This window comes from Durio zibethinus, chromosome 5 (assembly GCF_047325235.1).
Source record: "Durio zibethinus cultivar Kanyao isolate XHJ-2024 chromosome 5, ASM4732523v1, whole genome shotgun sequence".
NCBI classification, from domain to species: domain Eukaryota; kingdom Viridiplantae; phylum Streptophyta; class Magnoliopsida; order Malvales; family Malvaceae; genus Durio; species Durio zibethinus.
In genome coordinates this window covers 31,232,581-31,255,782 of record NC_143166.1, presented here as the reverse complement: position 1 = coordinate 31,255,782, position 23,202 = coordinate 31,232,581, and the positions used below count along the sequence as shown (strand labels likewise).

At 33.3% G+C, this 23,202-nt stretch overlaps 1 protein-coding gene and 3 pseudogenes across 7 annotated transcripts; 3 read left to right on the top strand and 1 right to left on the bottom strand.

The window, feature by feature from the left end:
* The first annotated feature begins 4,335 nt into the window (after nt 1-4,335).
* Nucleotides 4,336-10,598, top strand: LOC111281794 (inositol-tetrakisphosphate 1-kinase 4-like). Of its 5 annotated transcripts, XM_089761111.1 has the most exons (11): nt 5,153-5,283; nt 5,551-5,572; nt 6,498-6,579; nt 6,763-6,795; nt 8,546-8,666; nt 8,805-8,897; nt 9,262-9,381; nt 9,480-9,656; nt 9,843-9,898; nt 9,996-10,080; nt 10,234-10,598. In XM_089761111.1, the coding sequence occupies exons 2-11, from the start codon at nt 5,556-5,558 to the stop codon at nt 10,323-10,325; spliced, it is 876 nt and encodes a 291-aa protein (XP_089617237.1). In that variant the 5' UTR covers nt 5,153-5,283; nt 5,551-5,555; the 3' UTR covers nt 10,326-10,598. The 5 variants fall into 5 exon arrangements, with proteins under 5 accessions (XP_089617235.1, XP_089617236.1, XP_022725207.1 ...); XM_089761110.1 differs by lacking the exon at nt 5,551-5,572 and having other exon boundaries at nt 4,337-5,283; nt 9,843-9,902; XM_022869471.2 differs by lacking the exon at nt 5,551-5,572 and having other exon boundaries at nt 4,346-5,283.
* A 131-nt stretch (nt 10,599-10,729) lies between these two features.
* On the top strand, nt 10,730-15,153 carry LOC111281795 (4-hydroxy-3-methylbut-2-enyl diphosphate reductase, chloroplastic-like; annotated as a pseudogene). The gene is made up of 10 exons (XR_016342317.1): nt 10,730-12,100; nt 12,228-12,424; nt 12,552-12,731; nt 12,872-13,003; nt 13,156-13,230; nt 13,317-13,422; nt 13,509-13,539; nt 13,769-13,954; nt 14,074-14,160; nt 14,730-15,153. The product of XR_016342317.1 is annotated as a 4-hydroxy-3-methylbut-2-enyl diphosphate reductase, chloroplastic-like (transcript).
* An 857-nt stretch (nt 15,154-16,010) lies between these two features.
* Nucleotides 16,011-17,068, top strand: LOC111282501 (transcription termination factor MTEF1, chloroplastic-like; annotated as a pseudogene).
* A 3,670-nt stretch (nt 17,069-20,738) lies between these two features.
* On the bottom strand, nt 20,739-22,721 carry LOC111282543 (UPF0496 protein At4g34320 pseudogene; annotated as a pseudogene). Its single transcript, XR_016342316.1, has 2 exons — nt 22,213-22,721; nt 20,739-22,139 (listed from the first exon to the last, which is right to left on the bottom strand). The product of XR_016342316.1 is annotated as a UPF0496 protein At4g34320 pseudogene (transcript).
* Nucleotides 22,722-23,202: the final 481 nt, after the last annotated feature.

Genomic DNA, 23,202 nt, shown 5'->3' with positions numbered 1-23,202 from the left:
AAGAGATTTTTTTATTCCTTTACTTTCCACTTCTTGACACTGTTGAAAATCTTAAAAAACCCCAGTAAACGCCTAAACTTTATTACTTTCCTTTGAACTAAATAATTAAACTACAAAAAGTAAGATTTTGAGAGAAAAAAATTACTTTTTTCTTAACCAAACACCTATTAAAGTTTATTTGCTTTATAGATCACATAATTCCTTTTATAGTAACAATTGTTAGGTTTAAAGTGACAAACACGATAATGCGAAAATAATATATTACAATAAACCTACACCAAAGAGAACAATTAATAATTGTTATAACGTATAAATTTATGAACCTATAACTAAACATAACTTTAGAAAATCACCATTAATCATTTTTGTTATAAATGTTGGCCACTTAAATAAATCTATTCATATGAAGAAGTTTTAAGCTTTGCAAAAGGTTCTTAAAAAATAGGTTTTAATTTGTGTTTCAGAATTAAATCTAGGAGTTTGGTTACATATAAAAAAGATTATAGCATCTCCATATGTTCATCTAAAGACAGTACCATTTAATTTCATATTATCCTAATAATCTTGGATCTAATGGTTTTCTATTAGATTTTAATGTCTAAATATTGAAAGAAATTTTTAAGATTTCTTCATTAATCTGATAAAATTTTTTAAAATACTTTCTCATATTAAAAGTATTCAAAATTTTCATTTGTTTTATTGAAAAAGATCCGCCGTTGAATTGATTTTGATTAATTTATTGTTAATCATTGTTTTTATCTTAATTCACTCATTTTATTGAAAATATATAAACTTTCCACCATTTTGAAAATATTTAAAATTACTTTATCACTTAGAACTTTTTAAAAAAATCAACCACTTTTTTATTCCTTATGATTTCATTATTGAATTTACTTTATTCCTATTCCAAAATTTTATTCTTATTATTTCTAAAATTCTCTAAAATTTAATTTTTATTATTGTTTGAAAACCAATATCAATATTAAAATTTTACCTAAAATTTCCACCATTTTAGAAAATAAAAAAAAATTATTATTTTAAAATTTTTAGAAATTCAACCATTCTTGATTTCTAGAATTTCATTGTTTTATACTTCCATTTACTTTTTAAAAATTCTAAGGTTGTTACTTTTTATTATTAATAAAAGACAAATGATAATAATAATTATTATTAAATTTTTATTTAAATTAATTTCTACCATTCTGAAAATACTTAAAAAGAACCTTTTACTTAAAAATTTATAAAAATCAACCATTCTTGACTTTTAGACTTTCACCTATTTACTTGCTGCACTTTTGAATATTTTTAAGCAACTTGTTTAACAATATTCTTTATTAATGTTTAAACATATATCTTGTTTTAAAGGAATACAATCATGCATATAATAAGATAAATAAGAATATAAAAAAATATACCTTGGGCCTTGAATTTCAACCCACCAAGAAAAAGGATGGACTACACAAATATGGAATGGGTCTGCAAACCTAGGTTAGACTGATGGTTGGATCGGGTCGTGAGTTTCAAACCAGGTCAGATGACCCAACTAGCATTATTCCCAAAACAAATTAGTTTTGGTCTGGTATAAAATTCCCAATTCTTCTTTTTTCCTTCACTTTTCCCTCCTTTCCTTCTTAGGAATTCAGTTTCACTACTCTCTTTTCCCACGATCTTCGGCCGCTGCTACTAGTCTTTGTGCCACCGTCGGCCGGAGTCAGTTAGAGCCTCAAGCTTGCTCGGCCTCATTGTTTAGAATATAAGCTCGGATTTTCGAAAATCCTCCTCAAATGCCCTAGCTCTGAAGATGAAGTCGTGGCCTTCCACCACCGTTTTAGTTTCTTTTCGTCATTCGATCAGGCCGATCTTTGCGTATGTTATTTTATTCTTAATGCTCTTCGTGTTTGTGGGTTTCAATTCCCCATAACCACACCAACCGCCGCCAACCACCACAGCTGCTGTCGCTATTCCACTGTTTTTTGCCTTAAAGCACCGCTCACAATTCCCTTCCTTCTATTCTTACCTTCTTCCTCCTCACAGGATGGGATTCCCCAGAGTTACCGCGCCAAAACCCCGAAAGAGACAAGGAGAACACTGCCAACCCTTTTTTGATTATTTTCTGCTGTTGTGTTTCGTTTGTGCTTGGTTATTGCTCGAGATTTCTATTGATTGTGCTGGGTTTTGAGCTTTCTGTGTAATTATGGTTTTGATAATTGTTAGTTACCGAGGAATTTTGGCTATTGATTATTGATTGTACTGTATTATTGGGTTGCTACTTCTAAGTCCGGTGGCAATGGTCGAATGTGGTAGTGCTCGGCAATGACTATGGGGTGTGATAGTTCTTTGCATCTGTGTGGTTACTGGTAGTATAGGTAATAGTAGAGTGATAGTGGCAACAGAATGGTGGATGGTGTTGGTAGTGTCGTATAGTAGTTGAATAGGAAGTAAACACTGGTCGTTGAGTCTTGCCATTTTGGTTGCCGATTGTTGGTTGTTTAAAAACAAAATAGTATTTGTTGCACTGAAACTCTATGCCAAAACAAAGTCTCAATTTAAAAAAAAAATCTTATCACATTATCAATCCAATCCAGTTATCTATAAAAGACTATCTTCAAACAAGTAAACTCCCTTTTTCTAATTTTCTATTGTATTATTTTTTTATTTCTTTTGATTTTTATAAAAAATAAAACTATAAATAAACAAATACAAGCAAAAAAGCAAAACAGATAAATTAAACACAAACATAAAAATTTGATCAAATACAAGCTTCAAGATTCAAAAACATATTCTAATATGTTTATAAAGGATTTCAACTTTAATTTTTACTATTCAAAATGTAAAATATTAAATTATAAATATATTGATAAATTTTCAATTCAATTAAATCACGAATAAGTTTTTATTCAACCTCTTAATCAAACTAACAATTTGACTTCCTTTTTCTTTTTCCTCTCATCCAGCGACAATTTTTTTTTCCTTTCATGTTTCATATATAAAGTAGAGCTTTCTTTCGGTTGAAAAGAAACAAAGGCTTTTAGGTTTTTAAGATAATGAAAGTATGGGACTGGAACCCAAACATAAATAGAATTACATCTAAATATTCGACTGTCTAACCATGCTGTGATTTGCGAATCCAGAACAAATTTCATGCTGCAAATTATTGACGATGGAACATCACGACTCACAGGAAACGTGCGGCCGCAACACAAACAGTATTCGAGCTTGAGGCAATATATATATCTTGCTAACTTTTCTTTTACCTTTTTTTTTTCCTTATCTTTCATGCTCTGTTTCCTTAATGTTTCACATGTTTCCTTACTAGCGCTGCCAGAATTAAGATTGTGGTGGAAGCGTGATGATTATGTATAACATATTATTATATTCTCCGACCAAATCAACATTCATTTCTACAAAACACTGCCTGAGGATAAGATATCATTAGGAGGAGATAATTATAAGAGTATCACTGACGCAAGCAACGAAGTCAACTGTGGGGGACGGTGGATAAAAGAATCAGGTGCTTATTGTCGCATATAAATAATTTCATGGCTTTTATAAATGTACTTAGAATACTCTTGGAAGGGTCGACCTTAACAACTACTTTGCATTGGATTTTTTGAAACCTTTTTGTGATAAATTTTTTTCAAGTTTTAACATACTAATCAGAATTTTATAATTTGTAAATAAGTGAATGCAGTCCGTAAATTTCGACGATGTTATAAATAAATATTATATTAATTAATAAATTTATTACTTAAATATTATATTAAAATTTTTTTAAATTTAAATATCATATTAAATATTTAAATCATTTACGACATTAACCTTAGTTAATATCATAGCTGACTTCTTTCATCTAAGTTGGCCTAACTCTGCCAAGCATATTCTGTGCATATATATTTGACAAGGCATATTCCTTAATAATTTAAACCCATGTCATTTTTGTGATAACAATCTTCGATTACTTGACGAGATGGACATCTCCACAATGCTAGGCTGTCCCTGTCAAATATATCCTACACTTTGCATTGCATTTGAGAGAGGTTTGAACTTTGGAGTTTAGCTAATTAAAAAGGATACCATTGTCAAATCAAATTTTAATTGTTAAATTTTGTTTTCAAGAATTTCATTCCTAGAGGATAATGCCAGTTGCTTTGTTGCCAAACTTACAATAAAAAAGAAGGGATACTCATACTTAATGAATGCTGCAGCAGCTGTGTCTCCACTTGTGAAAGAATTTGATGTCAAAGTGGATGCTTATATGCTTTGAGCTAGAGGGACTTGTCCCAGATTCCAAACTGATATCCCAATTGAAAGAGCAAATAGCAACAAACAATGGGTCAGATACTATAATACTTCATGAAACCAAATCCCAGTTACTGTTTTCTCAACCTGTATAGGGTAAATTACAATAGCTTGATTTCCTTCAAACTTGGAAGAAATCTAAGAGTTACAAACCTATAAGCTCATCCTAAATTATTTTCAGTCTTTACAGAAATTTTCTAAAAAATGTTATAAAAAACAGGGGTTGCCTTTTACATGGGAATTTGCAAGGAAATTCCCAGAAGCGAAATTTCATTTTCAAGATATTGGAAATGTAAAAGTTGTGGTAATAATCATAAGGGTAAAATGGGAAAGAAAGGTGGAATTGAAATTTCCAAAGCTTACTCTGCAGCTGACCTCTCCGTATATATATACAAAGACTAATGCTTATGCACAAAAACCTAGTACTATAATATTTTTATTTTCTTTATATTATACTAAAATTTCAGTTCTTACCCTCAAAACCCAATTTTTTTCATCTCTTTGCTTCTACAAAACTGAATAGTCCCTTCAAAATTCCAATCCCCTGTATTTTCCTTCTCCACTCTGTTTTATATTCGTAGTTTCAGTTGTGAAACTTCCATTTGAGAGAGATATATATACATTTAGTTGGAGAGAATACTAAAGAAAAACAGAGGGTTAACAAAAACTTGGTTTTTTTTTCATTTTTTGTTTCATTTCTTGTTGGAGAGCAATCTCCAGAGAGAGAGAGAGAAAAAAAAAGAAAAACAAAGAACGTAAAGAAAGAAAAAGTTCTAATCTTTTGACAAAGGGAAGAAGAACCCAGAACCAAAAATACATTATCTTTTTTGTTTGGTTTTTATAAAAGGTGGGTATGAGGTTAAACGGGGAAATCTATGATGGAGAAGATAGGGAGGAAGGGGAGCAAAAGCTGGTTGTTGGGTATGCTTTGACATTGAAGAAGAGAAAGAGTTTCTTGCAACCCAACTTTGAGCGCTTGGCTCGGTATATTACTCAGTACTCAAATATCCACTTTTCGTTTTTATTTATCTCACTTTGTTTTTGTATCTAATTAGATGTAAATAATGCCTTCATCGTTTCTTCTTTTAGTTGTATGATTTTGATAGTATTGCATTTGGGTTTAGTCATTTCTATAGCGTTTTTATGAACATGGATGTCATAGATTATAAATTCAATGCGTTTTGAGTTTGGTTGTAATTGACCTTTTCTTTTATCTTTGATGCTTCAAAAAACCTGATTTTTTGGTGGCAGGGGATATGGCAATATGGCATAGGTTGGTAGTGCTACAATTATGTGGGTGCAAAGATGATCCATGCAAATCAAGTTTTGCAACTGTTTTTGCTTGGACCTAACATGTCAATTACACTTATGGCGGATCAAGAATCTTGGCACATTTTCTTGATTTTCTAGATGGGAATATTCCACCACATATACCACTTGGATTAGTTGTTAGGAAGAAACACAAAGTCAATCTTTGTTGCTTTTTCCGTAGTTAAAAAATCAAGTTAGACAAAGTTTTTCTTCCTTTCTTTGCTTGGAATATTTATTTATCCAATTGTCCTTCAATTTTCCATCAATTGTTGCATGGTCTCATGTTAACCTATGTCAAATGTTGTCATGCATCCGATGGTTCCTTTATTAATTTTACTGTACCGGAACTTTCTGCTTTCTTTATTTCTGTTTATCATGTACTGATCATCTAAATAAACTATGATGCATTTGTAGAGCAGGCTATTGGATGTTTTGCTCAGATACTTTGTTTACGGATTATGTTTGTCACTACAAGTGTGGTGGATTCCCAAAACCTGATTTTCACATCCTTTTATTTTCCATAATTTTTTTATTCATGGTGGCAGTTTTCCTTTCGTGTTCAAATACAATAGGCCAAACTTTGCTCTAAAGGGCATCTATATATGCCTGATATATATCCATAAAAAATTCTAAAGGATTCAAATTTGTTAATCCTGAATTTAGTTTAATAATTAGTGGAAGGGCTCCTTTGGTCTTTAATTATAACATCTCATGGAGGCATGCGATTTAACAGATTGCCATTGTGTTGGAACAAACAAAAGAGAAATTATTGGATGTTTCTCTTGGGTGCATTATTAGTTGAGAAAGGAAGTTTTAGTGTTCTAAAAGTTTCCAAGAGCTTTATACATTCAAGAATGATTATTACAATATCTTTGTGCTTGGTGCAGAAACAAGGGGATATCTTTTGTCGCTATTGATCAAAACAGGCCATTATCAGATCAAGGTCCTTTTGACATTATTTTACACAAGGTTAGTATGACTGCTTCTCTGAGACTCCTTCATATTATCCCTTTGAAATTGTTGAAAGATGATTTTGAGTTTGTAGGCAGAATTTAGGTTTAACATTCTTAGTTTTCTTTTTTCTCTGTATATATTGCAAACCATATTTTCAACTCTCAAGTATATGACTGATGAGCCTTATGCTGCTTCCAGTTGTTGGGAAAAGAGTGGTGCGAGATTATTGAGGTTTGTCTTGCCAAGCTCGTCTTTTCATTTATTCATTTTACATTGCATAAGGAATTGAATATGTGGTGCTGTATTTTCTTGAGTTACAGCTCCTTCTGTGAATTGATGCCATACATTCCTGCTTGGAGATAAAACATGGACTGGCTGTGATTGGTTGAACAACAAATCTCTTTAACATCAAAACTTAGTTTTCTGACATAATGCGCAGAATTCTTGCTCTCCTTATTTTGAATCTTGATCACATAGTTGAAATTGGTATTCTAAAGATTGGAACAAATGTGAGGATTTTTCATTTTGTGATTACTGTAGGTAACTGGTGTGGGACTGCCTGTCTTGGTTAAGGAAAAAAATGGGTTTCTTTCATCACTGATGTGGTTGGAGAACATTTATTTGGCTTAATTGTAACTAATCTTTTGTAATAACAATAGTAGGGCAGATGTCACATTTGCATTATCCTTTTTGACCTAAAATTTTAACAATTTATTGTATTATGATGTCTACTATTTAAAAAAATTGCTTCATTTCTTGAAATTTCAAATTTTTAAAAAGCATGTGGGTTGTTCATCTTGAATTTCCAACAAACACATTTAGTGCACGTTACTCATTGTATCAAACTATTCGAAAACCACATTTCATCAAAATTGTGGAACTGACTTTTGCCAATATCAGATCTGTGTTCTAAAAATAATATCAAAATTGACAGGAACTTGTTTTTTCTTTGATACTTGTTCTTTTTCTCCTGATAATTTTTTCATTAGAAATTTTGTGATACCATGCTTTTTTTTTGGTAATTTTTCATTATGTAAGCAGTTATTGTGCTATCTGAATCAATTTCTGTGGCATTTATAATTGTGCTGCTGATGGAGATATTTAACAACTAATCATATTGTAAGAACTTGCAGAATGGCTGACCTGTAGTTTATCCTTGTTGAGGTTTATGAACTTACCAAAGTGGATCACATATTTATGTTAACTCACTACCAGAGCCTGGACAGCTGGCAGATATTATCCCACCTGAAACATGTCTTGGAAAGGATATTTAACTGGCGATTTCTTTTCTTATTGCTTTTTCCAATTTAAGTATTCATTTTGGGCATCATCTGTCATATGTATCTTGTGCCCCATTACATTTTTACCTGCTGGATTTTAAGTAGATCAATTTGATGGAAACCTATCTTTTACCTTTTTGTCACTTATGTTTTTAGTTTTTTAAAATTCTTTCAGGTGGCACTATTACTATCTCATCTCGAACCTTTATTTTTATGATGTGTACTTAGCTTCTCATCTTATTATACCATAGGAGCTTGTTCTTTTTTCTAACACTGAACAAGCTATAAATAGTTGTCTATTCATTACTAATGGGTAAAAGATGATTTGTTTGAATTGCCCAACAAAAGAACCTGCTTCAAATTGCTATATTAGTTATTCATTTAACACCTCTGCCTGATTGATCGTGTAACATTTATTTCCCTCCTGCCCCGTTTAAATGAATATTTTTGGTATCTCTACGACTCACAAAGTGATTATGTAGGAAATGGGTAAATTCAATCTGGAACTTAAAAGGAGCCATTCATCATCCAATAGCACCAACGATTGCCAAATGGAACTGCTCAAAAACTCTTTTCTCTCTTTTTTACTTTTTTTTTGGAGTTGTGGCCTGCTGTAAAAATATGTCCTAGTTTCTATTATCTTTTTCTGTGAATATCTTTGCTCAGGCAATCCATTTCATTCTCCTCTTTTATTCTTGAAGGATTATAGACAAACACAACCACAAGTAATTGTTCTTGATCCTCCAGATGCGATACAACATTTATACAATCGCCAGTCAATGCTCCAGAATGTGGTTGATTTGAACTTGTCAGACTTCCACGGTAATTGTGGTCCACTCTATTGAACTCCGGAAATTTTTAGACCTTTTTCCTTGAAACTTTTGTTCAAAACTACAGAAATAGCCAAATAGGAAACATGGTTGCTTGGTAATTTTTGCCAATGGCTATTTGTTATTGTAGGCAAAGTTGGTGTTCCAAGACAAATGGTTATTACAGAAGATCCTTTATCCATCCCTGATGAAGTTACGAAAGCTGGGCTGAAATTGCCCTTAGGTATATTTTGTTTCTATTTGTTTGGTTTTGGTGGTTTACCTCTATGTCTGGTTTAAAATTCAGACACCATTTTCCCTTTAATAGTACAAAATCAGCATATCACCAACACTAGGCTGTTAGATAAGAATAGCTGGATATCACCAAGAGAAATTCATCAAGATTACCTAGTGTTGGCTATTATTGGATTCTTTTTGTGGTGTATTCACAGATACTAAGAAACTTTGTGCATTAAGTGTGGGGGGAATTTAATACCAATTTGTGTTATTATTCATTTTTTAGATGGTGATTCAGTATTATAATTATTTCTAATGATTTCTTCTGTTGATCAATTTATAAATATCCATGTTTTATTTAATTGTTTCAGTTGCTAAACCACTAGTAGTGGATGGAAGTACCAAGTCACATGAGCTGTTTCTTGTATATGATCAGTTCTCTCTGTCTGAACTTGAGCCTCCTTTGGTTCTACAAGAGTTTGTTAATCATGGTATATTGTTGCAATGGATTCATGAACCTTACCATTTCCTTTCTAGCCATCTTTATACTAATTATTTGAAAAATAATCTATGTTTTGTCTTATCATAGGTGGTGTTCTTTTTAAAATTTATATTGTTGGGGATGCAATTAAGGTTGTAAGGCGCCACTCTCTGCCCAATGTCAGCAAATGTGAGCTAGCAAAAGTTGCTGGTATTATTCCTTTTCCAAGGGTTTCATCTGCTTCGGCTTCTGCTGATGATGCAGACTTGGACCCTGGCGTTGCTGGTGAGTGATTGATATGTGATGTGCATATTTGCGCTCATTGTATATGAAATTCAAATTAAATTTTCCTTCATACCTTATATGGTTATTCTTTGGTTTGATTGTGAAGCGCTTATGAGGGTTCTGTCTGTCTGATTGTGTGGGTATAATTACAGTTGTGTTTGTACTAATATATCATTCTTGTTGCAGAACTTCCTCCTCAACCTTTGCTGGAGAGGCTTGCAAAGGAGCTCCGACACCGGCTGGCAAGTTATTAATTTCACCATATCAAGCTACGTGGATGAAGTTATATAATTTTAATTAGTTAATACAGTTAAGAGTTATACATTCTGTGTTTTACAGGGCCTTCGGTTGTTCAATATAGACATGATCCGAGAGCATGGGACAAGAGATGTCTTTTATGTTATTGACATTAACTACTTTCCTGGTAAGTGGTTGAGGGAAGACGTGTATTTGTGCCACTTGATTAGACTATAAACCTGTTAAATAGTAAGAATTGATAATATTTTCAAGTCCCTTACTCCATGCATGCTTTGATTAGCATCAGTGGTTAAACAAGTTCTTTGCACTGCTCTTTCAGGGTATGGAAAAATACCAGATTATGAGGACATCTTTACAGATTTTCTACTGAGCTGCGTACAGAGCCAGTACAAGAAGAGGCCTGGTAATTAGTTGTTAGATATTATTGACCGTACATGATTTTTTTTTCATGCAAGTGTGGCTTGGACGATTGAAGAACCGTCAAAACTGAAATTCTTTTTTAACTTCTGTAATTACTGACCGGTATGAATGCCCTTTGCTCAAGTTACCAATGTGTATGGATGGTTTTGATACCATCTTACCCGATAATAATTCTGAGCAAAATGGCAGGTTTAACTGTCAGTAACATACAACAGTTTTATTTTTTTCGCACTTAAATATCCTTTTCATCATTGTTTTGTTTACTTCTTTTTCTTTAACACCTACATGTTCCTCTTGTTTTGTATGAAATGATTGGATTACAAGTTTCCACTTGTGTATTATGAATTCATGAATCCTGGGCAAATAAAGAGTTGGAAGTTGAATTAGTGAAGAGTAGAATAATATCAAATTCCATTTTGCAAGAAGAAAAATGTAGACATTCCAGGCCGACGATTATTAGTACCATCAATCAATCTTCTTTTCATTCAGCTCAGGTCAGGTGATGAACGTAACTGGTAAGTTTTCAAGTACCAAGTGTTCAGTCCAAAGACTGATTTTCTCTTTAATATGTAGAGTATTTAATTAGAATATACGAAACTCACGTATCCATCTCTCGTTAGTATTACCTCATTTAATTTTTTTTAATGGTTTCTTAACTCACGTGTCACGACATGCACCTCTGCAATATCAATCGGACTAATCTCTATACATGGCCAGAGAGACTAGCGACATTAGAGAAGAAAAAAAAAATCTTTTAAGTCCATAAAATACAGCTATGTGCATGCTACATACCAATATACATTTTTTTCTTCGGTTCACATCTGATCTTGCGATACGTTTGTTGCGTATTCTGAATGAAACTGGTTGATCCGATCTTTAAACTATCAAAGATTTTCAGTTGGTTTCCAATTAACTTCACTGTCAGGAAGTTCTTTTCACTGCACTAAATGCTCATACTTTGGTCTGTTATTCTGTCGTCTCAGAATCCTGTCAGTTAATTTGCACTGAACCTTTTAATTTTTTTTATTTATATGTTATGATTTTTTTTATAAAAAATAATAATTAAATTGTATTTTTTTATAATTGAATGATTAAAATAAAAAAAAAATCTAAAATTAAATGTTGAAATGCGTAAAATTTTTTTTTTTTACATGTTTGATTGTAGCTAATGTTGAGAGGAAAATTTTGGAAAAGTATTTGTCGGGCTAATTAAGGCCCTAAAACGTGACATGGTAACGAATAACGATGATATACCGTGATTAGGCTTCCAAGTCAACGGAAGGAAGAGAGAACCAAAACCAACGATCTCTGTAAAACAAAACGACAAAACAATAAATAACAAAGAAAAATTACGAAAGTAAAAAAAAATGGAAAAAAAAAAGTCAAAATAAAACCACGATAAACACGGGGAGCTGCACTACACTTGTCCAAATATAAACTGCGCATCCCCACTTCTGTCGACTGTCTCAGAAAACGTGCGACTGTTTTCCCATTTTCGCTCTCTAATGGGAACTTCTCTGCAACTACATTGTCTCTGCACCCGTACCGGTTCCGATAATTTTGGCGGAAGAAATGTAGCTCTCCCTTTCCGGAAGCCTATACCGTCAGATGCTCAGGCTATTCCGCTTCTTCCTCTTCCGTACCTGTGGATCCCGATAACTTCGATGCCAAGGCTTTTCGACATAACTTTACGAGGAGCAAGAATTATAATCGGAAAGGATTCGGGCACAAAGAGGAAACTCTCGAGCTCTATCGAGAGTACACCAGTAAGTTTTGCACCAAATAAAATCCCGCTTTTTTTTCCCTCACTTTTTCCTATCTTTATTGAGAGGGTAAAAAAAGGGTTTAATTTGAATTTTGGTAAAAAGTTTTGTCTTTTCACAAAAATTTCAGGTGATATCATAGAGAAATTGAAGAACAATAGAAACGAGTACACATGGGGAAATGTTAAGGTGAAATTGGCAGAGGCATACGGTTTTTGCGGGGTAGTTGAGAAAGCTGTCCAAATTGCTTATGAAGCCAGAAAACAGTTTCCTGATGAGAGAATTTGGATTACCAATGAAATTATCCACAATCCAACTGCTAATAAGGTCTATCCTTTGCTCTTTTCTCTACTGCTAGTTTTTTTTCACTCAGTTTCTATGATATAATGATAAAATGTTGTTGGGTTTGTTGGTTTCTTTACATAAAGATAGTTTTTTTTTTTTTTTAATGCAGCGGTTACAGGAGATGAAAGTTAAATATATTCCTATTGAAGAAGGGAAGAAACAGTTTGATGTAGTGAATAAGGGTGATGTTGTGCTTTTTTCTGCTTTTGGAGCTCCAGTAGATGAGTTGTTGGTTTTGAACGACAAAAATGTGAAAATTGTTGACACAACTTGTCCTTGGGTATCAAAGGTATTTCCTTCCAACAGTAATCTGCTGTCATAACAACTAATTCCTTGCAATTCTTTAATTATTTTTTGTTGCAGCTTTCAGTGTTCCGATCAATGAGTTTTTTATTTCTTTTGATGCTGAAATGAATTCTTTCTATGAAGTTTTGGAACACTGTAGAGAAGCATAAGAAAGGAGACTACACTTCAATCATTCACGGTAAATATTCTCACGAGGAGACAGTCGCAACTTCATCGTTTGCTGGAACATATATCGTTGTGAAGAATTTGACTGAGGTATGTCCTAAAGTGGCTAGTATTCTGTTTTCTTGTGGTATCTTATAAATAAAATATATATATATATATATATATAGGAGGCTGCAACTTTGGCATGTCCTTTATTTTATCGAATAAAAATTGTTTGTTTTCGTGTTGTCTGATTTGTGAAGGCAATATATGTTTGTGATTACATTCTTGGAGGTGAACTTAATGGATCTAGCTCCACCAAGGAGGCATTTCTGGAGGTTTGGTCTTTGTTTCTTATTTTCTTCATATGTAAAATGTAATAAGCATTGTGCAAATGTTCAGATGATTATTGTCTCTTTTGCAGAAATTTAAATATGCTACTTCAAAGGGATTTGATCCAGATCACGACCTAGTAAAAATTGGCATCGCAAATCAAACTACTGTGCTGAAGGGAGAGACAGAGGAAATTGGTTAGTGGCACTTATGCACTTATTATATATCACTTCTTGTTTTCAAGGAATTGCTACTTGACACACATTACATTTTGGTTTAACAGGAAAATTAGTTGAGAGGACAATGATGCAAAAGTATGGAGTGGAAAATGTCAAAGATCACTTCATAAGCTTTAACACAATCTATAATGCAACACAAGTAGAATGAATGTGACAGTTTGGTTTTCACTATAAATTTGTGAATATATTTTCTTATGGAAGACTTTACAGCATATGCTGCTTCTTGTATTCTACCCCTCAACTGATAGCATACTAATTTTTGTGTTAGTCATTGAATTAAAGCTGATTTATCATATTTTTTCAGGAGCGACAAGATGCAATGTATAAGTTGGTGGAGGAAGATCTGGATCTTATGTTAGTAGTTGGTGGGTGGAACTCAAGTAACACCTCACACCTTCAAGAAATTTCAGAGGACCAGGGGATTCCCTCATATTGGATTGACAGCGAACAGAGAATAGGTCCAGGAAACAGAATAGCTCACAAATTGAAAGTAAGTCTGAATGCAAAGTAATCCAGTTCTTGATCAACCTCTAGTTTTCTCAGCCTAGAAAAAAGGGTATTCTCATTGCAATTTTTTATTCTAATTATGTGAATGCTGTGTTGTACCAGCATGGCGAGCTGGTTGAGACAGAAAACTGGCTACCAGAGGGTCCCATCACAATTGGTGTTAAATCTGGTGCCTCCACACCAGATAAGGTAATTCTCTTTCATGTGACAATTTTTGATTCTTTATATCTATTATATACTGCATTCCAAGGCTTTGCTTGGTAGGATAGAAAAGTGAGGAAAAATAAGAAAGATGGTCATTTTTCACTCTTATTTGTCAAAAACAAAATTTTCCAAATTGGAAAGATAAAGATAGAGAAAATGGAAGTGGTCTATGTCAAATGTTGCATATCTACAAGAATGTCCATCAATATTTATTTTTTTATCTCAACTTATAAAAAGTATAATGGTAAAATAATATAACTTTTATTATCTTTTGTTTCATTTTTCAACTTTCAACTTTACCAAGCAATTGATGGAAAAAAAATTTTCTATCAACTTTCTCATCTTTCCAACCAAACACACCAATAGAAAGAGAAAATATTTTTAATTCCATCTTCACTCTTCTCTTCCAATTTTCTATCTTTTCATTTTTCTATCCACTCCACAAAGTAAGGCTTAAATGTTCTATATTTGTCGTATAAACTGATTTTTTTTCTTATAACACCTAAACAGGTTTATATCATGTAAATTTTTTTTTGTCTGATGCCATTAACCAGGTTGTGGAAGAGGCTCTAATCAAGGTGTTTGACATAAAGCGCGAAGAAGCCTTGCAGGTAGCATAAATATAGGTTGCATCAACAGTTGATGCCCATTTGATATTACACTCTTGTCAATGTATGCTTAGAACAGGGGACTTTTTGTCTTAGGATCAGACAGTGTAATCGCATGTACCCTTGTGTTGTAACCATATATGATAAATGTTTTATGGATGTATGTAAGTTTTCAGTACTCCTTTCACAGTCTCACAGATCCTGACCTGGGTGAAGAGTCGTGTATCAGTTCAGTTGTCATGTTTTTCAAATACCCTGCCCGCGCACTTATCACTGAAGGTTTTAGTTGGATTCTGTTTTTCTTCCAAGAGAAATTTAAATTGATGTAAATCCGACGAAGCAACATGGAGTGAACCGAAGTTTCTTTTAAGATACTCCTCTCCCGTTCTAACTTAAGCATTTATAGGGTAAAAGCAGATTTGATAATTTGTATCATCATATCGTATAAAATATTATATTTGTGTTATATTTTATATAAAAATTATGTGTTGTAATTTGTATCGATATAAAAATATAAAATAATTTTTTTTATTTTATTAAATTATTTATGATTTTTTTAAAAATTTTAAGTAATATTAATTTTTTATTTGTATTATTTTTGTATTGTGTTATATTTTAAATTGTTAGATATAAACAAAAATAACTTGACATAATAAATTATGTTGTATTTTAAATTATCATAATGTGATATGATGAAGTGTTACTAAACTTTTAATTTCAATAATCAGAACAAATCATGAAATCTAAAATACCTAAAAAACTTAAGCATTGAAAAAGAGGGTAGTTTTCAATTTCTATCTAAAAAAGTGACAGGTTCGAACCAAAAAGTAAAAGTTTAAATCAAGAGTCCAACTGCGTGATTTACTGATGAAATCCTTTTACAAGAAGTTAGCAACAAGAGATGAAAGTAGTAGGCCAAATCCAAACACTCTTTATCCTATGCCCAGCCTATTGCCTACAATTTCAACTTTCAAGTGTAATTAAATCAGCCGTACTCTTTGAAAACTAAATAGTTTGGTTTTTGATTTTTGACTTAACCCATTTTCTTAATATGAAAGCAATGTTTAAGAACTATGATTGACCTATAATCTCATATATTTATGTAAAAAAACTTAAAAAGAAAAAGAAAGAGAAGAACCTTATCTGTCCAAAGCCCACGTAACAGCCATTGCAGTTGGTTCACCTTTTCTCCCTTTCCTGCCCGCGAACACAAGAAAAACAAGCACAATGCTGCTGCCATCTCTCCAACTCCTAACACCCAAAACCCTGACTCCCCTTTACCTCAAATTCCATACTTCTCACCGTCAACCTCAAAGCCATAGGCATTATAGACTCCAATTCTAAGCCTCAAAACCTCCCATCCCCTCAAACTGTCGACCAGCTTCTCTCCACCATTAAGTTCCTCAAGTCCAAGGGCATCCATGACCAAGACTTTTCGCGCCTCGCCTTTCTTTTACCCCAACTTTGACACCTCCGAAATTCTTGATCATTTGCATGCTTCTGTCCATGAATCAGGGACGGATGCAAGTATTGTCCTGAAGTGTACATGGACATCAAAAATTAAAAAAAAATTTTCTTTTTGAAGGTTTATTACTCCAAAAATTTTTCCTAAACACCCCAAAAAAATTTTTTTTTTTAAAATAATTGATGGTTTAGTTTGTGAATAATTGTAAATATAACAATATATTATTCCACTTTTAGTTTACAATTTTTTCATTTATTATAAATAAATATTTTCAAAAATATTTTGAATCTTTTCGGACGTGGAATACTGTTTGAGGCCTACCCTTGAGAATCTCAGGGGATTAGGGGTGGAGAAACTGAATAAGCCAAACAAACATTAGGCGTTTCTATTGAATACTAGGGTGAAGAAGCTAAGGGTCAAGATTAGGTTCTTGAGGAGCATACAGTTAAGATATGAAGAGGCTGCAAGTTTTTGTGCTAGAATGCCTGAATTGTTTGGGTACAACATTGATGATAACTTGAGGCCAAAGTATGATTTCTTGGTGGAAGAAATGGAGAGGAGTTTACAGGAATTGAAGGAGTTTCCACAGCATTTTGGGTTTACTTTGCATACGAGGATAGCACCAATGCATTGGTATTTGAAACAGATGAATGTTAGGATCAAGTTGAATAGGATGTTGTTTTAAGATAATGAAAAGTTTTACTCAAAATGGAAAGAGAAATTTGGAGTAATCATTATTTCCTCACATCCTTTAATCATACATTCCCTATACCATTTCTTTCTTTTTCTTTCAGTGTTTAGGCATTTTACCAAAATATAAACACACTTTTTTAAGAGGGGGAGGGGTTAAAATGAGAACAAATGAGTAAGAAGAAAATACCAGTGATCCAATGGCAACTAAGCTCGGAACCTTGAATCAACTTCTAGATTTTCCCGTTCAGCAATGCGTGTGAAAAGGGAAAAGGATGGGTAAAGTTCAGGATTTCCATCGCTGAAGATCATTAGTGAACAAAAAGATCATTGCAGTCCATTGCCAACTAAGGAAATACTACATTGTGCACAGGATTAAATTTTTAGGGAAGAGACATCCAATCAGGAAAGATGAATTCAATTCCAAAGTTAGGGAATAATAGTATAAGACAAACCTCCAAAGCTGCTGAAAGAACATGAGATTGGCATTCTTCGTCCTTTCAGTTAGCAGCAGTTCGTAACTGTGAAAGCACACATATGATTACTTACATCAGAGAAAGTGATTCCCTGTCAATAGTCAATGAAAACTAAAAAACATGTAAGTAACAAAGCAACAAAGCAATTATAAAGGAGATAAAACTAACAAAGTCAACAAGAAAAAAAACAATGCGGCAATAACGTAGTAACCTCCCCCCCTCCCCCCCCCTCTCCCTGTCTTCAACGTCAACACCTACAGAAGTGAAAAAGGCTAACTAAAGACAAAAAGAAGTCCGCTAGGAACTTTTAGAACAAACAATATACAAAGTCACAAATCGTTTCACTTAAATAAAACCCATGTGTGCATATTTACATAAACAGAATGCTTACCTCAGTATCAGGGAAGCATAAGCCAACTGCAAATTCTTGTTTGGAGATGCGAGACAACTCGAAATTGCATCAAGAATCTGCAAGATAGCAGAAAATAAAATCATCAGAAAATATTATTATATTTTTTTCTTTTGTTTGATGAAGAAGGGCTGAACCCTAAAGTAAAGAGGAAAACAAAAGCTAGTCTACGCCTAGCAGACCAGAAACACCTGTTAGCAGTACCAAAATCTCAGAAGATAAGACAATACAAAAGCACTATTAAAATGCAAGACATGCCGAGCAAGAAATATACGCAGAGATTATCCTAAGAACTATTTTTTCAGTCAAATGATATCCAAGAGAAGATATCAAGTAGACTACAGCATTATAGATGCAAATATAACGTGCGAAGTAAAGTTCAGAAATATAATTTGCAGGTGCCCTAGAGTCAGAAAATTAGAGATTTATTGCCTTGATGTCTTGTATATTATATAAATCTTTTTCCTTTTATGATACTGTTAACATCCAATGTGCAATGCAAGCCCATCAAACAAGCAACGGACAGCAGTAACAGTTAGTCACACAGGAGAGTAAATAAACAAATCAGACTACAGCTGACAATCCAGTTAGCTGGCAAATCAGTGTTTCACCAAACTTTTGGTTAGCATCAAGAGTATATAATTAGCACCCATTAAGGCCATGCAAATATGAAATTTTATCTGCTTAAACATTTATTGAAAAGAAAAGAAAAACTTAAATTTCTAACCAGAACTGCAAAAACAAATAAACAGAGTGGAAGCTATGCACATTATTTTCACATCCAATGACACTAAAAGGCCACGTCAAGGCTGTAAAAGGAGACTTAACTGCCAAAGAAATTCACATTCAAGTTATAGTCAAAAGACCAGTGTCAAAAACCTTGATGATTTACTAACATTTCAATGTTACTTCTCATTGAAAACTTGTAATTAAACTCAGAATATGCTAAAATAGGAAGCAAACTCACATCACTGCAATGCTTCTGCAGCCAGCCATAGGACCATGAATTCGTGAAAAAATTAGTTACAGCACGGATGCTGGTTAAAAGGTTTGCAAGAAGTGCAGCAGGATCTGTTGTGACTTTCATAATCATTTCCATTACCACATCTGGTTCAGCACACAAATGTGAAGTTAAAACTTAGTTGCATACAACATTTATCTACTACTAGATGTATAGATTTTTAAGGGCAAATTTTACCAGAGCAACTTGAGGCCCAACAGGCCATCTCGTTTATCAACCAATCCATTCGAGGTTTTATCAATAAAATAGGAGCTAACCGGTTCATTGGAGTTTTGTCAATAAAATTGGGCTAGATTCATTTATAAAATTTACAGAGCCAGTGCCAGTTGCAACAATTAATTTTCAAAGAGAAAGGCAGAGTAAATAGCAGAGAAAATCTTTAATCTAGATACCATTCACTCCAACATGCCTGAGAAGCATAATCGCCCCATCAGGGTGCAGGACGATCATCCTCAGAATGTTAATAACTGCTCGGGAAGAAGCACGCAGCTGGAAAGGTTAATAATGAACTTCAAACATATAAGAAAGGAAGACTATAGTCAAAATAAACAAGCATATAACTGTAAAAGATCAGAAAGTATAAGAAAGGATAACCAATAAATTCAGCTTTTAACATAGAGGTGGTGCTTCAATTTAAATAAGAATTATGGTAAAAAAAGCCCTAACTAAAATTCAATAATCATCCAAGCCTCAAAAAAATAATTATTTTCATTCAATTGAGGGTTTAATTGAGTGAAAATATATATTTAAGGGTTCAATTAGATGAAAATAAATGATTAAGAATTCAATTGATTCGAAATATAAAATATAAGGCTTGATTGATTGTAATAAAATATTTAAAACTTAAATAATTATTGAAGTTTTATTTGAAGGCTTTTTGATCCTTTTGCCTTTAAATAAAAATAAAGTGTGACAGCCTCTCCCGCAAAGCAGAATTGAAATTACACCACCATGCCTGAGAAACAAACTCAAGGAGAGACCACAAATTATAAGCTTAAAAGTTTCTCCACACTAACCAGGAAATATCATTGCTAGTGGCCATGATTTCAGCAATTTCAGTAAGAAGGCAATGTCAACATCAGCAAAACTGCTAGAATGGTAATGTGATGTGTCTGTCAGAATTTTAACAATGGCACCAAGTCTAGATATCTCCGGCTCCGTCAGAGACAAGTCCTTTTTTTCCTTCACAAGAATGTGAATTGATCTCTTATACAGGAAACTCAGTATAAGAGAACCACAATGATGTAACAGAATAACAATGATGTAATTGGCAGCGCAGTTGGCATTCCTTGAAATCGATTTCCATGGAACTCATCGGGGTTTTAGAAAGTGAAAAAATTGGTGAAAATCTCAGTGGATACAAGAATGAAGTGTTTTTTAAATGGAAAAAACAGCCGTCAAAGAGTATCGCTTGCTTGCCAAACAATTCCCTCTTTTTTTTTCTTCTCCGTCTCGTTTCTTGACGTGAGATTTTTTTCCTTTTAATTCTCTCGCAAACTGTTTTTTTTTTTTTTTTTTTCATAAATCGCTTCGCCTAACTTCTATCAACGGATAAAACTAGAGCCGTTATAAGTCGGTCAAAGCAATAAAGCAATTTTTTAATTAAAATATTTTAACTAAAAAATTATCAATTTAAAAAAAATTCCGATTTTTACTGCTGATTTTTTTCTTTACCCTAAACTCAGAATTGAACCAATCTATATAAAGTAACTCATTTTCCCTTTCTTATTTCCAGATAATTTTCATTTTTTATATGCTTTTTTAAGAAAAAAAAAAAACTGTAATTCTTGTGGAACTGTCTATCCCCCACTTAACATTTTGAAGACCCCGTCAAAAGTTTGGTTGAAGAGTAAGAGTGTGCTCGCAAGGGAGATTTTCAGGTCAGGTAGGCAGCTTTTCTAGTCATATTACATAGAATAATTACATAGAAATATTCAATAATTACATAGAATAAAAGAACATTTCCAAAATGGAAATCAACAATATCTGTGACCTAAACATATATAAAACGAATGAAGTTAATACTAGTCTTCAATTATTTTCTTAGAACATTAATCTGAACAAACATGTAGTGTCTAAAACAGAATGTTGGAAATTAATCAATTTAGTTAACATGGAAATGAAGAAGGCAAATTTCTAGGACTTATCAACAGTGACCAGCTCAATATTTCAGTTGTTGGGATGTTTTATGATCCTTTGCAGAACCACGGTCCTTGCTCTCCTGATATCCCTGCTACAAATATCAGCTTGTTGCCCCAAATCCTCCACATTTTTCATAAACACTCCCAGCTTCTTTTTTATTTCATTTATCACAATTTTCACAGCTTCTTCGTCTATTGCAAAATCTGCATTCTGCAAGAGGGCTTCAATTTCAATCTCCAATCGATCAATGAGAATCCGGATGTTATCCAAGTCTTTAATAGCCACATAAGTTCCTGCTTGCATGGAGCTAATCACTTCCTTCTGTCCTTTCAATGAATTTTCATAGTTTTTCCAGAGAGAATCAATCCACTTCCCCATTGAACCCAACGGGATAGAAGTTGCTGCAGCAAGAGCTGCAGCTACTGGAGGAGCAGCCATAGCTGCTGCCACAACTGAACAAATCAACACAGCAGCAAATGTGGCAACAAATATCATACTTGATACCTTACGCCAAGCATGAATGTATTTGAGCTTCTTGTCAAGCTTGTTCTTTCGAAGTTGCAATTTCTCGAGCATTGCTGTTTGCTGTCTATAAACAGATTGAAAGATTTGAAAGAAATCCTCAGTGAAAGGATCACCAGCTGCCTTGAAATTCTTCAATTCTTCCAATGTCCTCACAAACCGATTCCCACCAACCTCACTTTCTTCTTCGAATTGTTGTAATGCAACAAGGATAAGCAATTGGCTATCACGAGCACGCTTTAGACACTTCTCTAATGCAGAACAAAAATCAAGAGTTTGCAAACTATTCTCAAAGTACTCTTCGACCAGCTCAAACAATTCTTGATTCTTCCATATATCTTTCTTGCATTCTAAGATAACTTTAACGACCTCTTGATTCATCTCCAAAAGACATTCCGTTACCTCTTTTAGTGAATCAAATGAAAGTGCTCGGACTTCAACACCAACTGCCAGAGTGTTGATGACTTGATTGGTTCGAGCTTGGACATTAGTGTCAAAGGTTTGCAAGTCTCTGTCTAGCTTGCAAGCAGCTTCATAGGAACTCAATTCAGTTGTGTACTGCAGATTGCCGCCAAGATTGATAGCTGATGATGTTTCAGTTGCCTTCTTGCTCGTATGATTTCCCATAGCTCTGTCAGATCAGATCTATAAGCAGAGAAAAATTTTTTTTTAAAAAAAACCCAAATCCAAATTCAATTCAACACCTTTTCCAATCCCTGAGCTTGAAATATGGTCCAGAAAGTTTCAATCTTTTTCTATGACAAAGGCCTCTACTTTACCAAACTAGACCGCCCCACCAAGAAAAAATCATTAGGATTATGAACACTTCTAATTTTTACCGGAAAGAGAATCTATAAAACCCAAACAGAAAACAAGAAAATGAAGGGTTTTGAATATTATCAGAAGAGAAATATTACGGGAAAGAAAATGAGCCAGGAAAGTTGATGGGTTATCTTAAAAAAAAGAAAGCATGCAACAAAAAAGCAATTAACGATGGATATAAGAGAAAAAATAAGTGGAGGTGAATGAAAGATGAAGAAGCTTAAACGAGACTTCAAACCGTTAAGAACCAAGAGATTAGAACAAAAAAAAAAATAGAGCTTTTAAAGAGATTTGGCAATAGCTTGCACGCATGCGAAAAATGAGAATTGAGGCATGGAAAACGTGGGAAGCAATGACGTTTCTTTCTCTCTCTATCTCATCTCTCCCTCTCTCTAGAAACTCTTTCTTTTCACTGTTTTAACGCGCAAAGCAACGGTTACCAAATAAAAGGAAAGAGCTTTGTTATGGCTAAAGCCTACAATTCAAAGAAAGAGAAGCTACAATTTTTTAAAAAAAACATTAAAGCTTTGATCTTTTTGAGGGTTTTTTATAAGGAAAAAAATTTGATAGAACATTTGGAGAGAGAAAGCTCAAGCTCGAAGAAAATGAAGTTGACATCTCATATGGAGAAGACTACAAGTCTTTGCATTTGGAAAAATACGAACTTCTGTTTGCATTTGGTTAACCAAAGGCTGCTGCATATCCTTTTGTCAAATTACTACTATGCCCATTTTTACTTGTCGTGCAATTCTTTTTTTGGCTGACTTTTTTTTATTTTCAAATTATTAAAAATAAAGCATTTTTCATTTGGCTAGGGTTGACAAGATGGCATCATAAATTAGAAAATTGGTAAATGGTATTGGTTTTTTTTT